Raw genomic sequence first — 25,193 nt, forward strand, 5'->3', positions numbered from 1 at the left:
CACAATCACAATCCCTATGAGGAGGTAGGGCACTGGATTTGGGCTCATCAAATACATCCTGGTAGTCTGACAAAAATTCAGGGACTTCAGAAGGAGTAGAAGAAGCAATTGACACCAAAGGAGCATCGCCATGAATTCCCTGGCAACCCCAACTTGACACAGACATTGCTTTCCAATCCAGGACTGGATTATGAGCCTGCAGCCATGGCAGACCCAACACTACAACATCATGCAAATTATGTAACACCAGAAAGCGAATCACCTCCTGATGTGCAGGAGCCATACACATGGTCACTTGAGTCCAGTACTGAGGTTTATTCTTGGCCAATGGCGTGGCATCAATTCCCCTTAGTGGAATAGGGAATTGTAAAGGCTCCAAGATAAAACCACAGCGCCTGGCAAATGACAAATCCATCAAATTCAGGGCAGCACCTGAATCCACAAAAGCCATAACTGAGTAGGATGACAAAGAGCAAATCAAAGTAACAGACAGAATGAATTTAGGTTGTACAGTACCAATGGTGACAGATTTGGTAAACCCTTTTGTGCGCTTAGAGCATGCTGAGATAACATGAGCAGAATCACCACAGTAAAAGCACAACCCATTCTGACGTCTGTAGTTTTGCCGTTCAACTCTAGTCAAAATCCTGTCGCATTGCATAGGCTCAGTTTTCTGCTCAGAAAATACCGCCAGATGGTGCACAGGTTTGCGCTCCCGCAAACGCCGATCAATCTGAATGGCCAAAGACATTGACTCATTCAGACCCGCAGGCGTGGGGAACCCCACCATAACATCTTTAAGGGCTTCAGAAAGACCCTTTCTGAAAATCGCCGCCAGGGCACACTCATTCCATTGAGTGAGCACAGACCATTTCCTAAACTTCTGACAGTAAACCTCTGCTTCATCCTGACCCTGGGAGAGAGCCAGCAAAACCTTTTCTGCTTGGTCTACCAGATTAGGTTCCTCATAAAGCACTCCAAGCGCCAGAAAAAACGCATCCACATTTTGCAATGCAGGATCTCCTGGCGCTAGAGAGAATGCCCAATCTTGAGGGTCACCACGCAACAAAGAAATAATCATTTTAACTTGCTGGACAGGATCACCAGAGGAACGAGGTCTCAGAGAAAGGAATAATTTGCAATTATTTTTAAAGTTCAAAAACCTAGATCTATCTCCGGAGAACAGCTCAGGAATAGGTATCTTAGGTTCTGACATAGGACTGCGGACTACATAATCCTGAATGCCTTCTACCCTAGCAGTGAGATGATCCACACTACAAGACAGACTCTGAAGGTCCATAGCTGCAGCTGAACTCAAAGCCACCCAGAGATTAAGGGGAGGAGAGAGGCCAAACACAGTGCAGAGGAAAAAAAAAATGACTTCAGGATTTCTCTTCTCCCTCTTCTGCTGCATTAACACTTTTGGGCCTGCTGTACTGTTATGGATCCGGTGGCAGGATCTCAAAGTGACCAGGCAAATATGGCCTGAATACATAGGACAAGCTCTGGGGATGTGGAAGCTATACTGACCGCAATCCTGATCCTATCCACACACACTAAAGGCAGCCGTGGAGCGTTTCCTGAAAACCTAGACGCCACGTTCACAGCCTGAGAAACTGACTACCCCTAGAGAGAAAGCAAAGACCTCACTTGCCTCAGAGAAATAACCCCAAAGTTATAGAAAGCCCCCCACAAATAATAACGGTGAGTTAAGGGGAAAACACAAACATAGAAATGAAACAGGTTTAGCAAATGAGGCCCGCTAATACTAGATAGATAGAAAATAGGTAGGAGTCTGTGCGGTCAGTATAAAAACTATCAAAAATAAGCCACGCAGAAAATGCAAGAACCCCCACACCGACTCACGATGTGGGGGGCGCACTCTGCACCCCAGAACTAACCAGCAAGCGAGAATATCACATTTAGGCAAGCTGGACTGAACTCATCATATACTGAGAAACGTTATCAAGGAGATAATGAGCAAAAATGAACAAGCAAACTTAGCTTCACAAACAGGAGACTGGTCACAAGGAATATTCAGGAGAGCTCAGAATCCAGACTGAATACACCGACAGCAGGCAACAAGTGAGGAGTCCAGGTGAACTAAATAGGCCCAGCCAGGGAGGAAACGAAGCAGCTGAGCCCAGCAAAGACCAGCCATATCGCTAAAGGCCACCAGAGGGATCCCAAGAACAAATCCACACAGTACCACTCATGACCACAGGAGGGAGCCCGAGAACGGAATTCACAACAGGTTATCCTGTGACAACATATCGATGATGTCAAATAGAGTTGCGCTTTGCAACTCCGCTCATGGCTTCGAGGCAAGTAACCACTGATGGTGGAGTAAGACGGATGTCAGACCTCACGAATCTGATAACGATTACCTATTCTATGGACAGGTCTCCAGTATGTTGTAACCAGACAATCCCTGTAATAAAGATAGGCCCCTATGGATCAGAACGAGAAGCAATATATACTTTTTATATTAACCCTTACTTTTACTCTGCAAGTAAAGTAGAGACCCGGCAGGTTGATTTTACATTAACATCTACTCTATGACCTGCTTTGGATAGTTAGTATTAAGCAGGATCCAAGAGGAGAGGTGACCCTAGATTTTATAGGTGGTCAAAAGCCACCTCCAGACATTCATCCATATTGTTGGTGGGAATATGCTCAGAAGCCCTGGACTAAGAAAGTGGCTAGAAATAATGAGATTCAACTCATTACATCCTGCAAGTAAATTGTGCGCACAAACAGTTCTTATTGCTGCTTTTAGCTACTAAGCTCAGTGTAACCACCAATTAGAGATGGTCAGATCAATACAAAAGACCCCAGACCACCAACCAAGTCAGTATTCCATATCCGCCGGACAAGAACCCTGAAAACTGTCTACTATCTGCCAGATTCCCCACTGACTCTTGTGATTATTAGGCTCATCATGACTTCATGTGTGCACCAATGATGTCACACTCAGAAGAGGCGCTGGGGATTTCAGCAGGTAGGAGGTGGATCACAGGGCTCCCGTCCAAATATTGATGTGGATGCTGGACCAAAGTCCTACACATTTTTTTTACTCATGTGTGGTGTAAAGCTGGAGCTCTGTGTCTCACCTCTCACCCTTAATCTGGAACTGCCGTGCTCTGTCCCTCAACTCTCATGTGCAAAACTCAAGCCCTGTCCTCACCTCCAATATGTAACTGTCAAGTTCTCTGCCTTTATGCTGATGTGTAACTGTCAAGCTCTGTGCCTTTTCTATGAGGTGTATCTGCTAAGTTCTGTACCTTTCCTCCCATGTGGAGCTACCAATTTCTGTTCCGTTCCTATGATGTGTAACTGCTAAGTTCTGTGTCTTTCCTATGATGTGTAACTGCTAAGTTCTGTGTCTTTCCTATGATGTGTAACTGCTAAGTTCTGTGCCTTTCCTATCATGTGTAACTGCTAAGTTCTGTGCCTTTACTCTGCAGTGTAACTGATAAGTTCTGTACCTTTCCTGTTATGTGTAACTGCTAAGTTATCTGTCTTTCCTATGTTGTGTAACTGCTAAGTTCTGTGTCTTTCCTATGTGTAACTGCTAAGTTCTGTGTCTTTCCTATGTGTAACTGCTAAGTTCTGTACCTTTCCTATGATGTGTAACTGCTAAGTTCTGTACCTTTCCTATGATGTGTAACTGCTAAGTTCTGTACCTTTCCTATGATGTGTAACTGCTAAGTTCCATGCTTCAACTATAATAAGTATTTGTCAATCTTTACATTTCAACTCTGTTGTTTAACCATCAAGCCCTGTGCTTTTGCACACTGCACCATCCTCAAGTAGTGTAGTGAGCTAAGGGCCACAGACCAAACACATCAATATGAACCTTTTACAAAACAACCCTCTTATAATGGGGTATCCCAGAGTGCTGGTTGTTACATTGGAGGGGGTCAGTCAGCACAACGCTGACAGATTACAGCTGGAAGACATCAGATTTTTTAATGCCGCGTTGGCTGTGAATGGAGACTCAACATTACATGTAAATGTAAGATGTTACACGAACGTTCCTCCATCTGCCCCAGCTGTGCTCTGCCCTCTAGTGGTTGTGACACGTAACTGCTCTACTGAATAGTACCCCACCAGACTTGGTGCTACATGAGGATGGTTTATAATGGTCTTCTTTACCATTCTCCATCAGTTTGTGGCTCATCCCATTTGTCAGCAAGTCTTGTCCTCCATCTGGAGTGGGAAGTTATCAGGTTGGAGGGGCAGTAACACCATCTGGAAGCTCTTCATTGCCTGCGCCATCTTCCTCACTATGCCTCTCCTGTGCCTCATCTACTGGATGGCTCCAAAGTCCAAGGTAAGGAAAAACTCCTCCTGGTAGATGAATGTAAGCAGCACAGGTCTCCACAGCTCAGGATCCAATGTCAGCATTGGGCTATGGCATGGCTTCACTGGCATGGTGAAGCTCAATGGCACCTCTTCTGGCTAAAAGGAGGTACTGCAGATATAATTCGAACTGAAGGACTCGTCCACTGTGCTGTCTTATACTTCGTCATTGTGATGATCCCATCAATAGTCTAACATAGCGACATGTACGGAAATAGGGGCACTGGATCTGGTCCTGTTATGGGGATTATTAGCTGGTACTGATATGGGGGCACTGTGTCTGGTTCTCTTTTGGGGGCTTGCCAGAGAGTGCCCTTATGGTGGCTTCTTGTCTGGGACTCTCATGGGGGCTATTTGGCTAGCATTGATGTGGGAGCAGTGTGGCTGACACCTTATTGGGGCACTGTGTCTTGCATTGATTCGAGCTTCAAATCCGGCCACCGCCCATTACTCGTCGAGTGCCAATCATCCCGAGCACCCAGATACTTGAGTGATATCCGAGTATCACCGAGCAAGGTTGCTCATGACAGCACACAACTTTCTGACCAGCCTGGGGCGAGCACCTTGTGTGCGGTGACACCTGGACATAATGAGGACCCAGAAGTGAGGAGCAGTAGGTACATGGATAAGTCTAGTCTGGTCTATGTCATTAACCATTCCTTCTATAAATGGCCGCTCCCGTTTTTGTGACAACCGCCCCCTTGACTATTACCCTTCTGAGTTGACATGTCTGCAGGAGTCATATAAGTGATTAGGAGAAGAAGGTCACAGGTTCATTCTTATTTTTCTATTATTGAAATTCAGGTTGGAAAAATCCTTAAGATTCCGGTGATAAAGTTCCTTCTTCACTCGGCTTCCTACTTGTGGTTCCTAATACTTCTCCTGGTGGAGTCCCTGATCATGGAGAGAAGACACGACATATATGAAGGCCGAGACCTGACCATATGGCAGAATTCCCTACACATGATCTGGGTGGCAGGTCGGTCTATGGTTTAGCTCTACTGTCACTGATCTCTTATTAGATGAAGCCTGTCAGGTGTTGTTTGACCCCAAACCACCATTAGTATCTGATCGCTCTGTTCCCGCAATTCCCAAAGGGGCCTGTTGGTGGCACAAATCAATAAGCTAATATTTATCAGCTGAAGGTCACGATTTATTAGTACATTTGTGCTTTATTTTTAGCTATTTTTTTGTGTTCTTCACTTGCACCTAATTCTTCTGGTAGATTGCATCTTTTAAAAAATCTATTTTATATGTGTTCGCATGTATTTTTGCTATGTTCGCCAGTGTAGTGTGGGTGGACTTTGGGAATTCCTGTTGTTTTCAATTGAGTTTTCAATTGCAATTTTTTTTAAAATTTTGTCACAAATTTACTACAGTCCTCTTCTGGAGTGATTTTACATCTAACAAAAATGTGGATGCAATTTTTCAAGTTCCATAAGTACTGTAATTTTTACTATATTTTGCAAAATCTGTGACTTTTTTTGTGTATAAAATTGCAAAACAGGTGAAATAGAAAAATAAAGACTGTTCTTTTTCACTTTGTGTAAAATTAATGAGCCGCATGCGCCATTTTGATCCTCCTCACTGGTGTGCCAGGTGTTTGCTATGTAAACATTTTTCTTTTTGAAGAACTATTTATCGCTTTAGTTGTCTAATAAAGTCCCACAAAGTCTGAACTGCCTCCACTTCCAGCTGGATCATTTCTCTGTTTGTCTTCCTTTTGTATAATGTGGTGTTAAAAATGAAATCGAAGATGAAAAAAGAAAAGTGACTTTACATAGTTACATAGTTATTGAGGTTGAAGGAAGACTTTAAGTCCATCTAGTCCAACCCATAGCCTAACCTAACATGCCCTAACATGTTGATCCAGAGGAAGGCAAAAAAAACCCATGTGGTAAGAGTAACTCCACCATGGGGAAAAAAATTCCTTCCCGACTCCACATACGGCAATGAGACTAGTTCCCTGGATCAACGCCTTATCAAGGAATCTAGTGTATATACCCTGTAACATTATACTTTTCCAGAAAGGTATCCAGTCCCCTCTTAAATTTAATTAATGAATCACTCATTACAACATCATACGGCAGAGAGTTCCATAGTCTCACTGCTCTTACAGTAAAGAATCCGCGTCTGTTATTATGCTTAAACCTTCTTTCCTCCAGACGTAGAGGATGCCCCCTTGTCCCTGTCTCAGGTCTATGATTAAAAAGATCATCAGAAAGGTCTTTGTACTGTCCCCTTGTGTATTTATACATTAACATAAGATCACCCCTTAGTCTTCGTTTTTCCAAGTGTAGTAACCTATCTTGGTATTGCAGACCCCCCGTCCTCTAATAACCTTGGTCGCTCTTCTCTGCACCCGCTCCAGTTCAGCTATGTCTTTCTTATACACCAGAGACCAGAACTGTGCACAGTATTCTAAGTGTGGTCGCACTAGTGACTTGTATAGAGGTAAAATTATGTTCTCCTCATGAGCATCTATGCCTCTTTTAATACATCCCATTATTTTATTTGCCTTTGAAGCAGCTGCCTGACACTGGCCACTGAATATGAGTCTGTCATCCACCCATACACCCAGGTCTTTTTCATTGATGGTTTTGCCCAGAGTTTTAGAATTAAGCACATAGTTATACATCTTATTACTTCTACCCAAGTGCATGACCTTACATTTATCCCCATTAAAGCTCATTTGCCATTTATCAGCCCAAGCTTCTAGTTTACATAAATCATCCTGTAATATAAAATTGTCCTCCCCTGTATTGATTACCCTGCAGAGTTTAGTGTCATCTGCAAATATTGAAATTCTACTCTGAATGCCCCCTACAAGGTCATTAATAAATATGTTAAAAAGAAGAGGGCCCAATACTGACCCCTGTGGTACCCCACTGCTAACCGCGACCCAGTCCGAGTGTGCTCCATTAATAACCACCCTTTGTTTCCTATCCCTGAGCCAGCTCTCAACCCACTTACACATATTTTCCCCTATCCCCATTACTCTCATTTTATGTAACAACCTTTTGTGTGGCACCGTATCAAAAGCTTTGGAAAAGTCCATATATACTACGTCCACTGGGTTCCCTTGGTCCAGTCCGGAACTTACCTCTTCATAGAAGCTGATCAAATTAGTCTGACATGAACGGTCCCTAGTAAACCCGTGCTGATACTGGGTCATGAGGTTATTCCTCTTCAGATACTCCAGTATAGCATCCCTTAGAATGCCCTCCAGGATTTTACCCACAGTAGAGGTTAAGCTTACTGGCCTATAATTACCGAGTTCAGTTTTTGCCCCTTTTTTGAATATTGGCACCACATTTGCTATACGCCAGTCCTGTGGTACAGACCCTGTTATTATGGACTCTTTAAAGATTAATAATAATGGTCTATCAATGACTGTACTTAGTTCCTGCAGTACTCGGGGGTGGATCCCATCCGGGCCCGGAGATTTGTCAATTTTAGTTATTTTTAGACGCCGCTGTACTTCCTGCTGGGTTAAGCAGGTGACATTTAATGGGGAATTATTATCACTAGTCATATTGTCACCATGGGATTTTCTTTTGTAAATACTGATGAAAAAAAGTCATTTAGCATATTGGCTTTTTCCTCATCCTCATCCACCATTTCACCCAGACTATTTTTAAGGGGGCCAACACTATCATTTTTTAGTTTCTTACTATTTATATAGTTAAAGAATATTTTTGGATTATTTTTACTCTCTCTGGCAATGAGTCTCTCTGTCTCAATCTTTGCTGCCTTGATTTGCTTTTTACAGAATTTATTTAATTTTCTGTATTTATTTAATGCCTCCTCACTACCTACTTCCTTTAATTCTCTAAATGCTTTCTTTTTGTCCCTTATTGCGCCCCTTACAGCTCTATTTAGCCATATTGGTTTCCTCCTATTTCTAGTATGTTTATTCCCATACGGTATATACTGTGCACAGGTCCTATCCAGGATGCCAATAAACGTCTCCCATTTTCTTTGTGTATTTTTGTGTCTCAGGATATCGTCCCAGTTAATTGCACCAAGATCCTCTCTCATCCGTTGGAAATTTGCCCTCCTGAAGTTTAGTGTCCTTGTCACCCCCCTACTACCCATCTTATTAAAGGTTACATGAAAACTTATTATTTTGTGATCACTATTCCCCAAGTGACCCCCAACCCTTATATTTGATATGCGGTCTGGCCTGTTGGTTAATATTAGGTCTAGCAGTGCCCCCCTCCTTGTTGGGTCCTGAACCAGTTGTCAGAGGTAATTGTCTCTCATAGTTGTCAGACCCCGATCACCTTTGCTGGAACTGCAGGTTTCTGTTCCCCAATCTATTTCAGGGTAGTTGAAGTCCCCCATAATAATGACTTCTCCTTGAGTCGCAGCTTCATCTATTTGCTTTACGAGGATATTCTCCATTGCTTCCATTAGTTTTGGAGATTTATAACAAACCCCTATCAGTAATTTATTATTTTTTCCCCCTCCCCTTATCTCCACCCACAGAGACTCTACATTTTCATTAGATTCACCTATATTATCACGCAGGATGGGTTTTAGGGTCGATTTTACATATAGACATACCCCACCCCCTCGCTTATCTGTACGGTCATTTCTGAACAGGCTATAGCCCTGCAAGTTAACAGCCCAGTCATGGCTCTCATCCAGCCATGTTTCAGATATCCCCACCATGTCATAATTATGCTCCAACAACATTAGTTCTAATTCATCCATGTTGTTGGCGAGGCTTCTGGCATTAGTATACATGCACTTGATGTTACTCTCTGTACCTCTATTCTTTCTTAAATTAATAACTGTTCTAACCCCACCCCCCATGCCACCGCCAACCCCAACTTCCTTATTTGTGCCCAGGTCTCTATCTGCACTATCTTCCCCTCCTATAAAATGAATACCCTCCCCCCCAATCCCTAGTTTAAACACTCCTCCAACCTTCTAACCATTTTCTCCCCCAGCACAGCTGCCCCTTCCCCATTGAGGTGCAGCCCGTCCCTAGCGTAGAGCCTGTAGCCCACTGAGAAGTCGGCCCAGTTCTGCAGGAACCCAAACCCCTCCTTCCTACACCAATTCTTGAGCCACTTATTAACCTCCCTAATCTCCCGTTGCCTCTCTGGCGTGGCACGTGGTATAGGCAGTATTTCGGAAAATACCACGTTGGAGGTCCTTGCCTTCAGCTTGCAGCCTAATTCCCTGAAATCATCTTTAAGGACCTTCCACCTACCTCTAACTTTGTCATTTGTGCCTACGTGCACCATGACCGCTGGATCCTCACCAGCCCCTCCCAGTAATCTGTCCACCCGATCAGCGATGTGTCGGACTCGAGCGCCAGGTAGGCAGCACACCGTCCGACGATCCCTGTGACAGATTGCCTTATCTGTTCCCCTAATAATTGAGTCCCCCACTACCAGCACCTGTCTGGCCTGCCCTGCTCTCCTATTTCCCCCCTTACTGGAGCAGTCACTCCTCCGGCTTTCAGAGGACATGCCTGGCTGCAGCAGTGCTACCCCTGTACTGGCACCCCCCTCATCTGCCAACTTAGCAAACTTATTGGGGTGAGCCAGATCAGGACTAGCCTCCCTGGCACTCTTCCCTCTACCCCGCCTTCTGTCTGTCACCCAGCTAACTGCCACACTGTCCTGCAGCTCCATCTGTAGCAATATGTTATATGTCCATGTGGCCTCTAGGGGTCTCACTACTTTTATGTGTGTTCTATATTCTTTGTTTGCAACTTGTTGGATGTTGTTGTTCACTTGATTCATGTAATGGAGGTTGAGACATGATGTGAATAAAGAGCCTGGAGATACTCAAAGAGTGTGATTCATGACAGAATTCATCAAACAGAACATGGTGGCAGCCGGGCACAGAACCTACAAATTCTCAGAGCTTATATGAGGCTGGAACTGCACAGATCACTGCAACTGTAAGTACAGATTCCCTGACAGTACAGCAAAATGGAGACTGGTCTGAAGCCCCCTCAGAGACTGGATGTCACTTCATGTAATCTGTCCCAGACCTGGAGACATTGGAAGGAAGAGTTTACACTGTATGTGGATCTGACTGTGGGCCCCACTGACGACAAACGGAAAGTAAAGCTGTTTTATTACCTAATTGGGGAAAATGGCAGAGAATTAGCCAGTGATTAAAAAACTCAAGGCCCATTTTGCCAGGTATGGCATTCCAGATATCGTTTTCTCTGACAATGCGGCACAGTTTACGTCGGAAGAATTCAAAACTTTCAGTAAGAAGTGGGAATTTGAACACCAGACGTCTTCTCCGAGATATCCTCAGAGTAATGGGAAAGCAGAGTCAGCAGTAAAAACGGCCAAAAGACTCATGCAGAAAGCAAACCAGGCGGGTGCTGATGTATATCTGTCTATACTGGATCATAGAAACACACCCACCCAAGGCCTAGACAGCAGTCCGGCACAGAGGCTCATGAGTAGGCGTACAAAGACACTTGTACCAACTGCGTGTCATCTGTTAGAGCCAAAGCTGATGGGAAACATCGAAGCTAAATTACAGAAGAATCAAGCGAGGCAAGCTTTCTATTACAATAAATCGGCAAAGGATCTGCCTGAGCTCCAGAGAAATGACAACATTCGGCTGCAGCCAAGCAGCACATTTGACAAACACTGGCAAAAGGCAAAGGTGGTCCAGAAACTGGGACCTCGGTCCTACGAAATTCTAACAGACGACGGAAGAAGACTAAGGAGGAATCGGAGATATTTGAGGAAAACGCGAGAAAGAGATGATTCGTGGCCTTTTGAACAGTATCCAGACACCCAAGACAACGAGGCAGAAAGTACAAGTAAGGCACCAACAGTGACAGCTGACCATCAGGGTGAGGACTCTGGCCAGAGACAGACAATATCAGAAGAACTACCAGATATACCAGATGTAGAAAGGGACACATCTTATATTACCAGAGCTGGCAGAATTAGCAAAAAGCCGGCGCACCTCAAAGATTATATCTAACTGGACGTACTAGGTTAATTTCTAACTTTGTCATAGTATACTTTAGTTTAGTATCTTTTATTGTTCCTCCAGTTAACAGAGAAAGGATGTAGCAATATGTTATATGTCCATGTGGCCTCTAGGGGTCTCACTACTTTTATGTGTGTTCTATATTCTTTGTTTGCAACTTGTTGGATGTTGTTGTTCACTTGATTCATGTAATGGAGGTTGAGACATGATGTGAATAAAGAGCCTGGAGATACTCAAAGAGTGTGATTCATGACAGAATTCATCAAACAGAACACCATCCTACCATCCCCCTCCTCATCTATCCCATTGAGCGTCTGCTCTGTGAGCAGAAGACTCCTCTCCATATTGTCTATGGATCTCAGTGTTGCCAGCTGCACATTTAGATCCAGTATCTGGGTTTCCAAATGCACAATGTGCTCACATCTCGCACAGCAGTATGCACCCTCGACCAGCTGGTCAAGGACTGCATACATGTGGCAAGATGTGCACTGGATGGCATTAACAATTGTGGAGCACATTTCCTAATGGGGATTGCACCACACAGAAACGCTAATTAAAAATAAATACAAAGTATTAATTTAAAAAAAAACAAAAAAAAAAAACAGAAGCAATTCCTCCATTGGAAACTCCCTGATTCCAAAGTCACTGAATCACAAGTCACACACTTACCGCCGTTCACACTTACGCTCAGGTCACACTCAGCTCGCTCACACTCGCTGTGCTGAAGATTTATAGATTTTTTTTTTTTTTCTCTCTATCTCCCCTCAACAGCAATCCACCTTGCTGTTCAGATGCACAAAAAAACAAAAAAACAAACCGCAAATGATGAATCATGAGATTCAAGACCGAATTATTAATCCTGCTAACACCGTGATGCAAGGAAGAGCAGATGCTGCTGAGGGAAGTCAAAATGTCCACGTCTTATCCTCACCCTGTATGACCAAAGCACATAGTGGCAATGAACATAATTTTGGCCAGGCTTGTGATCATATCCTGTGTTCTAATTTCTGCGCATGCGCAATGGCCTGGGCTATCCCTGCCTTGCTTGAGCAGTGAACCCCTAGGAAAATACACCATGCTTTACTGTAAATGAAATCAGGAGACGCCAGCGCATGCGCAAGCATTTGGCCAGACTTCTGTGTCTCATGCATACTGCTCTTATGTACAAGAGTACAATATCTATTGTAGCGCATGCTCCTGAATTCATCCTAGCTACTGTACAAGAATATAACGTCTATTATTGAGCATACGTGAGAATTCATGTAAGAATGTTCATAAGTACAAGAATATAACTATTATTGAGCATGCCCAAGGATTCATCCAAGCATGTTTTTATGTCCAAAAACATAACTTCTACTATTGAGCAAATGCGAGAATTAGTAGTATATTTGTAGATCACAAAGGCGCTAGACACGTGTGCCTGAAAGAGCAGCAGCAGGCAAACCAGCCAGTAGGTGTGTGAAACTGCCCAAAGATGATGAAAGTAAAAAACAGAGGTTGCCGCGCTGCAAGGCACTTACAGATCTGTATGTAGTCCTGTATGTTTCCACTTGTGTAGCGATTTCTTCCTCCACCGTTCAGTAGTCCCTGGTGATGGGAGCGTCCTCCCCAAGGTCGCAAATCCCCCGTGGGAGCCTGCCGCCGCAGCTCAGCGGGAGCCTCGGCCGATGGCGCTGCTGACGGCGTAGCGAGGTGAGCGGGGGGCGTGGTTAGATGGTGACGTCACCTGTCCGTGTATGACGGACGTGTGTAGGGGCCAATCCTGATGCGTTTCGAGGGAAACGTCCCTCTTCCTCAAGGTATGGCACCTGCACTGCTGCTGCACTTATATATCTAACCACGCTTCTGCAGCCTTGTGATCTCAGCAAAGGATGATGTATTGTGCTGATCAGCTCGTGCCCGATCTAACTTGGTATGACCGGTACGGCTGCTGTTATACAACTACTGTACTGTGGGCACAACTATTTAAAATTCTCAATAAGGGTGTATATGTATTCCTACTGTATATGATTAAAAAACCTTCATAAACATATTACTACAAAAATAAAATGATAATAATGCTATTCCCTCCACCATTTAAAATTCAATCTTTATTTAGTGTCTGAATAAAATTAATAAATATATGCATGTGTGAAAATGAAAAAAACCTTTTCAAATTTAAAAAATATATATAAAATCATAGGCAACAGTATACATGCGCACATATGTATACATGTAAATGCCTATAAAAATGCCGCCCCAAAAAACTCCTAGTGGGACCCTGGTAGTGGGCACTGGAGGGGAAGTATAAAATGATGACCCCTCCCCACCATATACTATACTGCCAGGAACCCACCCTAATACACTTAAAATACCACAAAAAAATATATCTAAAATTGTCAAAACCTATCAATATCCTAAAATTTTAAAGGGCATATAGTTCAATTTCATGATTGAGTCCTTTGGGGGCCAAAGTGTCTAATGTAAAAATCCATCTGGATTCAGTGCGGGACATACTTTTGATGTAATCCCCTCCTCTTGGATTTTTGGGTACCAATTGGATACCACAGAACGAAAAACCCTCGATTGAGCACTTGTGTTTTTCCACAAAATGCCGTGATAGGGGATGTCCTACGAAACCCTTCAAGATGTTATCCAGGTGCTCTTTAATCCTATCTCTGAGCCGTCTTTTTGTACGGCCCACGTACATTTTATCACATGAACATTTTATTATATAAATAACACCCATAGAATGGCATGAAATATTTTCCCTGAGATGGAACTCCCTGGTTCTGTCCATGTTCCAAAATGATTCCTGCCGTGTAGGGTTGAGCGACTTTTATTTTTATAGGATCGGGTCGGGTTTCACGAAACCCGACTTTCTCAAAAGTCGGGTCGAGTGAAATCGGCCGATCCTATAAAAAAGTCGGGGTCGGGGTCGGCCGAAACACGAAACCCAATGCAGTGCAATGGGATACTATGGTTCCCAGGGTCTGAAGGAGCGGAAACTCTCCTTCAGGCCCTGGGATCCATATTAATGTGTAAAATAAAGAATCAAAATAAAAAATATTTTTTATTTTGATTCTTTATTTTACACTTAAATATGGATTCTAATACCGATTCCCGATATCGCAAACATATCGGAACTCGGTATTGGAATTCCGATACCAGATTCAGAAGATCGCCGACCTCATGGCTGACCCCACACAGGGGTCAGGTCGGGTTTCATGAAACCCGACTTTGCCAAAAGTCGGCGACTTCTGAAAATGGCCGACCCGTTTCGCTCAACCCTACTGCCGTGTTGTTGGACGTCCCAAGCGTAAGCAGCATGGGCACCTCCTGCAGTACGTGAAACCCCCTTCCCTGATGTTCGGATTATTTTTCTTTTTTACAATTTTATTCATACAGAAACCCATTTTTGTGGTGGGTGCTAAAATATTCCCAATGTTCTTTACTTTTCGGTATACAAATCTTGGTTTTGTTGGTAAAAGTTCTCCCACCACCTTGTCTTTTTGTAAAATGGGCCAGTATTTATTAATAATCTTCGAAAATCTTCCATGATTTACATGATATTGGGTAATCAATGGGATTCTTCCAATTTCTTCTGCCAAAGAAGTCCTTCCTTTGTGTTCCCTGGTGCCATGGATCAAATTGGGCCTTGGGATAATTTTGGCTTCCCGGCTTGCCTGCTCAAGGGATGGGAGATCGTACCCCCTCTCTAAAAATTGCTTCTGTAGGGTTCTAGATTCAATATCGAAATCTATATCTCTCATACAATTTCGTCTGATACGTATAAACTGGCTTTTTGGAATATTACGAAGCCAAGCAGGAAGATGACAGCTATCCATCTGAATATAGCTATTGCAATCTACCTCTTTATGATGACATTTTGTGTATAAGACGTTATTTTCAACAAAGATATTCAGGTCCAAGAAGTTTACCTCTGTTTTACTAAAAGTACCAGAGAATTCTAGACCATATGTGTTTTTATTAAGACCCCCCACAAATTCTTCCAGCCGTTGACGGGACCCTTCCCAAATAAACAGGACATCGTCAATATACCGACGCCACATAATCAGACCTTCATGTAGCGACCCGTCCTGAAAGATAAATGACTCCTCCCACTTTCCGACATACAAATTAGCGTAACTCGGAGCAAATTTAGTCCCCATGGCTGTTCCCCAGGTTTGTAAATAAAATTGACTGTTATATACAAAATAGTTATGTTGGAGGATAAACTTCATACCCTCCAAAATAAATGTCAATTGTGTAGGATTAAACAGCTGGGACTTCATTAGGAAATATTCTGCAGATTCACACCCTTTTATTTGATCAATCACCGTATAAAGGGACCTAATGTCCAAAGTGCCCAATATATACTTATCGGTCCACTTAATATTCTCTATGGCCCTGATGGTGTCCTGGGTATCTTTAAGGTAAGCTGGAAGGGATGGAACACACTTCTGTAAGTGTGTATCCACATATTCTGAAAGGTTTGCCGTAAGGCAATTTATGCCTGATATAAGGGGCCTCCCCGGTGGGCATTTGGAATCTTTATGTACTTTCGGGATATGATAAAATATAGCCAGGCTGGGTGTTTTATTACAAATAAAATGGTACTCCTTCTTATTCAAAATGCCTGCTACTTTCCCTTTGGTGGCTAACAAATTGAGTTTCTTAACAAAACGGGGAGTGGGATCGCCCAGTAACTTCCTATATGTAATCTCATCACTCAACAGTCTCGAAGACTCCTCATGGTATCTGCTATGGTCCATAATCATGATACTTCCCCCTTTATCCGCATTTCGGACCACAATATCATTATTCTCCTGGAGTTCCATATGGGCATTTCTTTCCCTCTTAGTAAGGTTATGCCGCCTATATTTAGGATTCCCTTTTTTCATTTTCCTAATGTCTGAGGTTACTAAGGTTTCAAAAGTATGGAAAGCCTGGGAATATTCGCTGATAGGGTTAAACGTGGATGGATTGGCTAATGTATGTGTATGATCATTTGAATTCTGTTGAATCAGGTTGGATCCCGCCATTTCCTTTTTTAAAAAATATTTCTTAAGGGCTAAATTGCGAAGAAATTTTTTAGTACAGACATACAGGTTAAAAGGGCATGACCCTATTGTTGGGGCAAATTTCAACCCCTTTTGGAGGAGGGATTTCTCACTTTCCGTCAAAACATGCGAACTTAAATTATAAATTTTTTGTGTTTGTTCACCCTCTTTTACATTTTTCTTTTTGGTGAGTTTCCTCCCCCCTCTCTTCCCACGTTTGGTTTTGTACCTCTGACCCGGAAAAAATTTTGATACCCTCTTTGGTTGAGTTTCAGAGTCCCTCCTTTTTTGGGGGGAACTCCTTTGGACTGGGTCTTTTTTGTACCTATATTATTAGATGCCCCCAAATTGGATGTGCTAATTCCATCATCTTTCTTTTCCTGTATGATATTCTTGGAAAGGGGCCTTCTACTTCCTTGTGTCTGTCTCTTAAAAATGGATGCAGAAGAATTATTTGCATAGGAAGTTCCTGGCTCCTCATTAGTTGATGCCAATTCTGTATATCTGTTCTCTAATGGAATGTCAGCATTTGTGGTAATACTTCCATTAATCCCTGGGGTTGTTAGCTGTGTATCATCTAATGGATTTTCATTCCCAGTTTCCCAATATTGTGCCTGGAGTTTGCTCCTGTGTGAACTGTCTTCTATAGGGTATGGGAGTGTATTGAGTGGAATTTGAATTTCTATACAGTACGTTGAAAATGCTGCAGGCACATTGAGAGGGGTAGTGGGTGAGTCTTCCATATATTCATCTAATACCACAAATTGTGTTTCCCTATATGTCTGATTGGGGATCTCTGTTTGTACAGATTCTATATGCCCCTCAAAAATGACTTCATCCCTTTCAAATTTTTTCAATTTTTTAGATCTTATCTCCCTTTCCTTTTCTTGCAATCTATTTGTGATGTTTGTTGCCAGATCTTGTATTTCTCCTACATGGTCATACCTTTTAAGCACTTCCAATTGTTCCGTTATTTCATTACCCACATGTTGCAAATGGATTTTACGTTTATCAATAATGAATTGAACTGCCCTTTTTGAAAAATTAAAAAACATGTCTTCCCATTCATACTGTATGGATGGGTTACCAAAGTCCCCTGCCAAGGGTCTGTGAAACCTTAGGCCTTTGGGGACCTTGTTGGCCTCAAGGTATCTCTCTAGGGAGGCAATCTCCCAAAGGTCTCTCATTTCATTATATAACAATTTCTCTAGAGACCTTAGGAGACCTCTCCCTTTATCGAGATCCGTATTGGGAGCCTGAGTATGTGTAGTATGCTCCTTAATCAATTTTAAACGGAGATCCCTGTCTTTCCATAGACAGGAAGTGGCCATGTGTGAAGCTGCCTGAAGTGATACTTGCGCACCAAAAAACAAGCCTAAAAATAGTATATTTGTAGATCACAAAGGCGCTAGACACGTGTGCCTGAAAGAGCAGCAGCAGGCAAACCAGCCAGTAGGTGTGTGAAACTGCCCAAAGATAATGAAAGTAAAAAACAGAGGTTGCCGCGCTGCAAGGCACTTACAGATCCGTATGTAGTCCTGTATGTTTCCACTTTCCGACATACAAATTAGCGTAACTCGGAGCAAATTTAGTCCCCATGGCTGTTCCCCAGGTTTGTAAATAAAATTGACTATTATATACAAAATAATTATGTTGGAGGATAAACTTCATACCCTCCAAAATAAATGCCAATTGTGTAGGGGTTAGATATATAAGTGCAGCGGCAGTGCAGGTGCCATACCTTGAGGAAGAGGGACGTTTCCCTCGAAACGCGTCGGGATTGGCCCCTACACACGTCCGTCATACACGGACAGGTGACGTCACCATCTAACCACGCACCCCGCTCACCTCGCTACGCCGTCAGCGGCGCCATCAGCCGAGGCTCCCGCTGAGCTGCGGCGGCAGGCTCCCACGGGGGATTTGCGACCTTGGTGAGGACGCTCCCATCACCAGGGACTACTGAACGGTGGAGGAAGAAATCGCTACACAAGTGGAAACATACAGGACTACATACGGATCTGTAAGTGCCTTGCAGTGCGGCAACCTCTGTTTTTTACTTTCAAATGCGAGAATTCATCTGCGTATGTTCATAAGTACATCAATATAACTTCTATTATCGAGCATAGGCTTATGCACAAAAGCATAACATCTATAGTGCATGTAAGTCGAATATAATTTCTATACTGTGTCTGCAGGTTTCTTGTGGCACGAGTGTAAGGAGGTCTGGATTGAGGGGCTGAGGAGTTATTTCCTGGACTGGTGGAACTTTCTGGACATTGTAACCATCAGTATGTACCTGGCGTCGTTCTCTCTGAGGACCCTGGTCGCGGTGAAGGGTTACGTCTCCTGTAACGATGATCCTGATTCATTTATTTGCAGCTATTACACTAAATCAGGTGAGTTCCGGATCGTGCAGCATCACCTAGTAAGGAGAATTGTATAAACGAGGCGGACCTTGTGCATGTATTACAAGTGGAGAATGTTCCTTCCTCCGTCGATCTCTGGAGCTTTAGTTGATGTCATGTCATCATTTCTCCGTAGACTACAAGCTGTTTGGATATTTTTGTAATGTCCGATTTGTATGAAATTACGCGATTGTCTCCAAAGACCGAGGGGTTTTATATTGGATCTAGAATGCATTGTAATTACAGGAACTGTTTTCTAGAACGTTCGGAATGGAACACGGAGGACCCGCAGTTCATCGCCGAGGTCTTGTTTGCTGTGACCAGTATGCTGAGCTTCACACGTCTCGCTTACATCCTTCCTGCTCATGAGACCCTTGGGACCCTACAGATATCTATAGGCAAAATGATTGACGACATGATACGGTGAGGAACTTCATCCAGCCATGGTCCTTCTACGACTTTATATAAGACTGTCCATATGATGTCCCGTCAAGGCTCAAGTTGTAGGTCCCGATTTACTGACACTCAAACTTCTGGGGTCAGACATGATCCTCTTAACCATGGTCGAAAAAGGGTTTTTGCTTGTGTGGTTGAGACAATTTATAGATGGGAAGACATGTGCGGAAAGCTGAGGGCCACTATGGAAGTCACTGGGAAGATGCCACATTCTACCCTCAGATGGGTCTTTCCTTAATATATTGTGAGATGTACAGTGGGTACGGAAAGTATTCAGACCCCTTTACATTTTTCACTCTTTGTTTCATTGCAGCCATTTGGTAAATTCTAAAAAGTTAATTTTTTTAATAAATTAAATTATCAGAAAATATCAGATTATTTATTCCCCCACAGAAAAAAAACAAACACAAAGTTAAATATTCCTGATTTGGAGACTTTAGGTATTAAAACACGAGCAAAAGCTAATTTTTGGCCCAAAATGGTCCCAATAAAAACTATAGCTCGTCCCGCACAAAATGAACTCGGACACAGCTGCTACAACAAAAGCATAAAAAAGTGATAGGTCTCAGCAAATGACCACAAAGATTTACTTTTAATGAGCAGTTAAACATTACAAACTATGTAAATTTGTCATCGCCGGAATTGTACCGACCTGCAGGATGACATTACTCATCCGTTCTTTCCACACAGTGAAAGTAAAAACAAAGAAATATGAACAAAAATGGTGGAATTGCTTTTTTTCCCTCTTCCAACTCATAAAAACTTTATTCCCCGTTTGTCAGTAGATTATGACGAGCCACAGGTTGGGGAACACTGGTTCAGTCTCATTGCCCCATCACTTCTCCACCTTGGTAGCGTGAAGTAGATATATGGTCCTTATGGGATAACCCAGCTGGCACCAATATTCCTGTTCCTACTTTCATGAGCATTTCTCCTGTTCAGGTTCATGTTCATCCTGATGATCATCCTCACCGCCTTCCTCTGTGGCCTCAACAACATCTATGTCAACTACAGTGAATCAGAAACTCTGGGCAAGTAAGTATCCGACCACCCTGTCATCACAGAGAGGTTGTCCTACACTTAATATAGGAAGTGTTCAGTCACAAGTCCAACTCCTCCATATACATACACGCTAGGCTCAGCCTCACTTTGGCATGGTGCAATAATGTCAGTCTGTCGTGGGTAAACCACATCTAGCCATGGTGCTCAATGTCAGTACGAGGCAGGTAAAGCTACGTCTACCCATGGTGCTCAATGTCAAACTGAGGCAGGTAAAGCTACATCTATCCATGGTGCGCAATGTCAGTCTGTCGTTGGTAAAGCCACAACTAGCTATGGTGCTCAATGTCAGTCTGCAATTGGAAAAGCTACATATAACCATGATGCTCATTGTCAGTCTGTAGAAGGGAAAGCTACATGTAGCCATGGTGCTCTATGTCAGTCTGTAGCGAGGAAAGCTACATATAACCATGGTGCTCAATGTCAGTCTGCAGCAGGTAAAGCTACGTCTAGCCATGGTGCTCAATATAAGTCTAAGTCAGGTAAAGCTACATTTAGCCATTGTACTCAATGTCAGTCCAAGGCAAGTAAAGCTACATCTAGCCATGGTGCTCAATGTCAGTCTGCAACTGGAAAACACACATAAAACCATTGTGCTCAATGTCAGTCTGAGGCAGGAAAGCTACCTCTAACCATGGTGCCTAAGTCAGTCTACATGAGGGAAGCTACATCTACCCATTGTCTTCAGTGTCAGAATGCTGCAGGAAAAGCCAGATGTAGTCATGGTTCTTAACGTCAGTCTTCAGAAAGAAACGCAACACAGAATTATAATTATTATAGAGCCATTTATTCCATGGCGCTTTATATGTGATAAGTGGTATACATAATAAAAAACAAATACAATAATCATGACCAATACAAGTCACAACTGGTACGGGAGGAGAGAGGACCCTGCCCGCGAGGGCTCACAGTCTACAAGGCATGGATGAGGATACAGTAGGTGAGGGTAGAGCTGGTTGTGCAGAGGTATGGTGGATCAGTGGTTACTGCAGGTTGTAGGCTTGTCAGAAGAGGTGGGTCTTCAGGTTCCTTTTGAAGATTTCCACGGGATTAGGAGTTAGGATGACAATGATCCCATTTTTTATTAGGTTGAATATTCACTGATAATTTGTGGTGTCTGACCAGGCTCATGTGTTGTATTTTTTGGCATCCTGCAGCTTTAATGAGACCTTCCAGTTTCTATTCTGGACCATGTTTCAGATGGTGGAGAGGACGTCGGTGGACATGAACCACTATGTGGTGGCAGAGTTTGTTGGTCGGGCCTTGTATGGTCTCTTCACTATTATCATGGTCATTGTCCTGCTCAACATGCTCATAGCTATGATCACCAACTCATTCCAGAAGATTGAGGTGAGACTTCAGCCTCATGAGTGAAAGATACATATTGGGTGGATGTGCCTTGTAATTACACATAAGACAGATGTGACATCCATGACAATCCGTCAAGCGGTTCTGCAGGTGAAAAAGCTTTTATACAGTAAACAGGGTGGTTTTCAGTGTTCCTTTTGATACGTGTTAGTATATGAGTGTCCAATGTCTTCTCATTGTTTTCGTTCTTCCATCTTTTTTTCACAGGATGATGCTGATGTCGAATGGAAATTTGCTCGCTCTAAATTGTACCTTTCTTATTTTCGAGAGGGATTGACCCTGCCTGTTCCTTTTAATATCATCCCTACTCCTAAATCGCTCTTCTACATAGTCAGGTATGGACTCCACCTCTCTGATCTCAGATCTATATTAGTGACCAAAAAAGCTACCCAAATCACACCTGTGTAGGTCGTCAAAAGGAAATTCTACTCAAAGTGTTGGCTGTCTGGACAGATCCTTCCTGGGTAATTCGGTGGTTGGATGGGTATGTTGTTGACTCCTCAATGCCCACTAGGAGCCAGTTAATAAGATTCGGTTCCAAATCATGTGGATTTTTTTTTCAAAAAAGGTTTTTCCAAAATCACATTCCAGAATTAGTGAAACACAACATTGTAGTGCGAGTCCTCTAAAAACAAAGTTCCTATAATTACAGAGGGATTTTCAGAATCATCTGCTGCTACAAACCCAAGAAGAAGCAGGATTATCCTCCGATCGCTACAATCGTAAGTGTCGGGCTCGTCTCCCATCCTCCTGCACACGATTGTTACACTGGTTCCATCCTATCTGAATGTTACACTGTCTTTACGTTTCCGCAGTCCAACAGGGGAGTTGTCGAAGGGTCTTTCGGTGAGAGTCGTACATCGTACCGTCTGCAGGTGATCAAAGCTCTCGTCCAGAGATACATCGATACGGCCAGAAGGGAATTTGAAGAAGCCAAACGCAGAGGTAACAAAGGGTTACTCGCCGATTTACATCCATTAATAATAATGTGGTGAAAGTCTAATCTTCATTTCTTGCATCACCCATGGAAGCTCCGAGATGAGGATCATCATTATCGCAATGTCACGCTTAGCATCATGTGTGAATAAGTTTCAGTAGCAACAAAGTGGAAAAACTTAACGACTTGTCTGGGATGTTTCATTATGAGATGGAGCCCCTAGTGTCCAATCGCACATTTAGTGGACGAAAACGGGGCATAAAGGGGACGTTAACGGATGTGACTTAAGATGACATGAGTTGGCAAGTATGCTACCATTGGAGCCTTTATGTCTAAGGAGATGGCAGTATCTGCTGCCCTGCGAATTCTGGACCATCCAAAGATTAACTTTTCAACTCTAAATAGGAAGAAAGATAAAGCAACTTGTGGCCCCACATCTAGTAAGCAGTCTTAAGACACAACCCAACATTCCCCTCCAATGGTCAGATCCCGATCCTCAGATGTCTACACCAGGCATGGACACCTGACACTTCATCAGATTCTGCAGACTCTAATTTAAGGTCTCCCATCCTATCAGAATTACTGTAGACCACTCGAGCTCTGTTCTCGATTTATCAATGTTTTTCACATCCCACACAAAGGCAGCTCTATCCTTGGAGCAGTACTCCACCGCCATAGTGGAGGACTGGATATAGTACAGGTTCCCGGGCAGGGATATTTCTCCAGCACATATAACAGCAACTTTTTATTTATTTAGATCTCGGAAACCGCATCACGGAGCTAAACAAGAATGTTGTCCGTCTGCAATCGGAGGTGAAGCACCTGAGACGTTCCCTGGCGGACACCGGCACACAGGTCTCAGCTAGAGAAAGTGAAAACGTGCTGAGCCGCTACATCATGAAAGTCAAGAACAGTTTCCAAAATTACGATCAGGAGTCGGTCAGTTCCGGGAAGGATTCTTCAGACGTCACTGTCCACCAGGATAGCTTCAGGAACATCCTCCCAGATGATGACTGCCCTCCTTACCCTGATATGACACTCGCTGATGACCTGGACCAAGCTGGGGACGGCTCAGAGGTCGGGGAGGACATGTGAATGACTGCATAATGTATAGTAGGAAATACTGCACACCACCCACCAGTACTAGAGCAGGGATGAGTGGGGTCTTCAGGGTGACCCCAACATCTGCACGTAGCCTGTATGCTCAGTATACCGTATATTTCATCAGCTTCCTATGAAATAAACCAGATGTTACTACAGCACAGTGGCAATATAAGAGGAGCGTCTGATACCTGTCACATATACAAGACCCCTAAGAAAGAGACCCTAGAAGATATCACGTTCTCTGCTGTGTAATTATATGTTAGTGACATCTAATCCTGTACATATATAATGAAGGGAATAAAGGTCTATGAGAAATACAGATGTATTACTTATCACTATGTATCCTGGGGAAATAAAGTACACACAAGGAACCAGCAGAATAGTGAATGCAGCTCTGGGGTATAATACAGGAGGTAACTCAGGATCAGTAATGTAATGTATGTACACAGTGACTGCACCAGCAGAATAGTGAGTGCAGCTCTGGAGTATAATCCTGGATGTAACTCAGGATCAGTAATGTAATATATGTACACAGTGACTGCACCAGCAGAATAGTGAGTGCAGCTCTGGGGTATAATACAGGAGGTAACTCAGGATCAGTAATGTAATGTATGTACACAGTGACTGCACCAGCAGAATAGTGAGTGCAGCTCTGGGGTATAATACAGGATGTAACTCAGGGTCAGTAATGTTATGTATGTACACAGTGACTGCACCAGCAGAATAGCGAGTGCAGCTCTGGGGTATAATACAGGATGTAACTCAGGATCAGTAATGTAATGTATGTACACAGTGACTGCACCAGCAGAATAGTGAGTGCAGCTCTGGAGTATAATACAGGATGTAACTCAGGATCAGTAATGTAATGTATGTACACAGTGACTGCACCAGCAGAATAGTGAGTGCAGCTCTGGAGTATAATACAGGAGGTAACTCAGGATCAGTAATGTATGTACACAGTGACTGCACCAGCAGAATAGTGAGTGCAGCTCTGGGGTATAATACAGGAGGTAACTCAGGATCAGTAATGTAATGTATGTACACAGTGACTGCACCAGCAGAATAGTGAGTGCAGCTCTGGGGTATAATACAGGAGGTAACTCAGGATCAGTAATGTAATGTATGTACACAGTGACTGCACCAGCAGAATAGTGAGTGCAGCTCTGGGGTATAATACAGGATGTAACTCAGGATCAGTAATGTAATGTATGTACACAGTGACTGCACCAGCAGAATAGTGAGTGCAGCTCTGAGGTATAATACAGGATGTAACTCAGGATCAGTAATGTTATGTATGTACACAGTGACTGCACCAGCAGAATAGTGAGTGCAGCTCTGGGGTATAATACAGGAGGTAACTCAGGATCAGTAATGTAATGTATGTACACAGTGACTGCACCAGCAGAATAGTGAGTGCAGCTCTGAGGTATAATACAGGATGTAACTCCGGATCAGTAATGTAATGTATAT

At 43.2% G+C, this 25,193-nt stretch overlaps 1 protein-coding gene across 1 annotated transcript in view; it reads left to right on the plus strand.

Moving 5' to 3' along the window:
- Positions 1 to 24,170, plus strand: part of LOC143817468 (short transient receptor potential channel 2-like) — a 135,524-nt gene extending 111,354 nt beyond the window's left edge. The window contains exons 4-13 of the mRNA XM_077298902.1: positions 4,172 to 4,336; positions 5,170 to 5,344; positions 18,590 to 18,790; positions 19,060 to 19,222; positions 20,198 to 20,290; positions 21,472 to 21,664; positions 21,890 to 22,017; positions 22,335 to 22,404; positions 22,498 to 22,627; positions 23,377 to 24,170. Of these exons, the coding sequence (XP_077155017.1) occupies positions 4,172 to 4,336; positions 5,170 to 5,344; positions 18,590 to 18,790; positions 19,060 to 19,222; positions 20,198 to 20,290; positions 21,472 to 21,664; positions 21,890 to 22,017; positions 22,335 to 22,404; positions 22,498 to 22,627; positions 23,377 to 23,714 (1,656 nt within the window). The 3' untranslated portion in view covers positions 23,715 to 24,170. The remainder of the gene's footprint in view (positions 1 to 4,171; positions 4,337 to 5,169; positions 5,345 to 18,589; positions 18,791 to 19,059; positions 19,223 to 20,197; positions 20,291 to 21,471; positions 21,665 to 21,889; positions 22,018 to 22,334; positions 22,405 to 22,497; positions 22,628 to 23,376) is intronic.
- Positions 24,171 to 25,193: the final 1,023 nt, after the last annotated feature.

Source organism: Ranitomeya variabilis, chromosome 3 (genome assembly GCF_051348905.1).
Source record: "Ranitomeya variabilis isolate aRanVar5 chromosome 3, aRanVar5.hap1, whole genome shotgun sequence".
NCBI classification, from domain to species: domain Eukaryota; kingdom Metazoa; phylum Chordata; class Amphibia; order Anura; family Dendrobatidae; genus Ranitomeya; species Ranitomeya variabilis.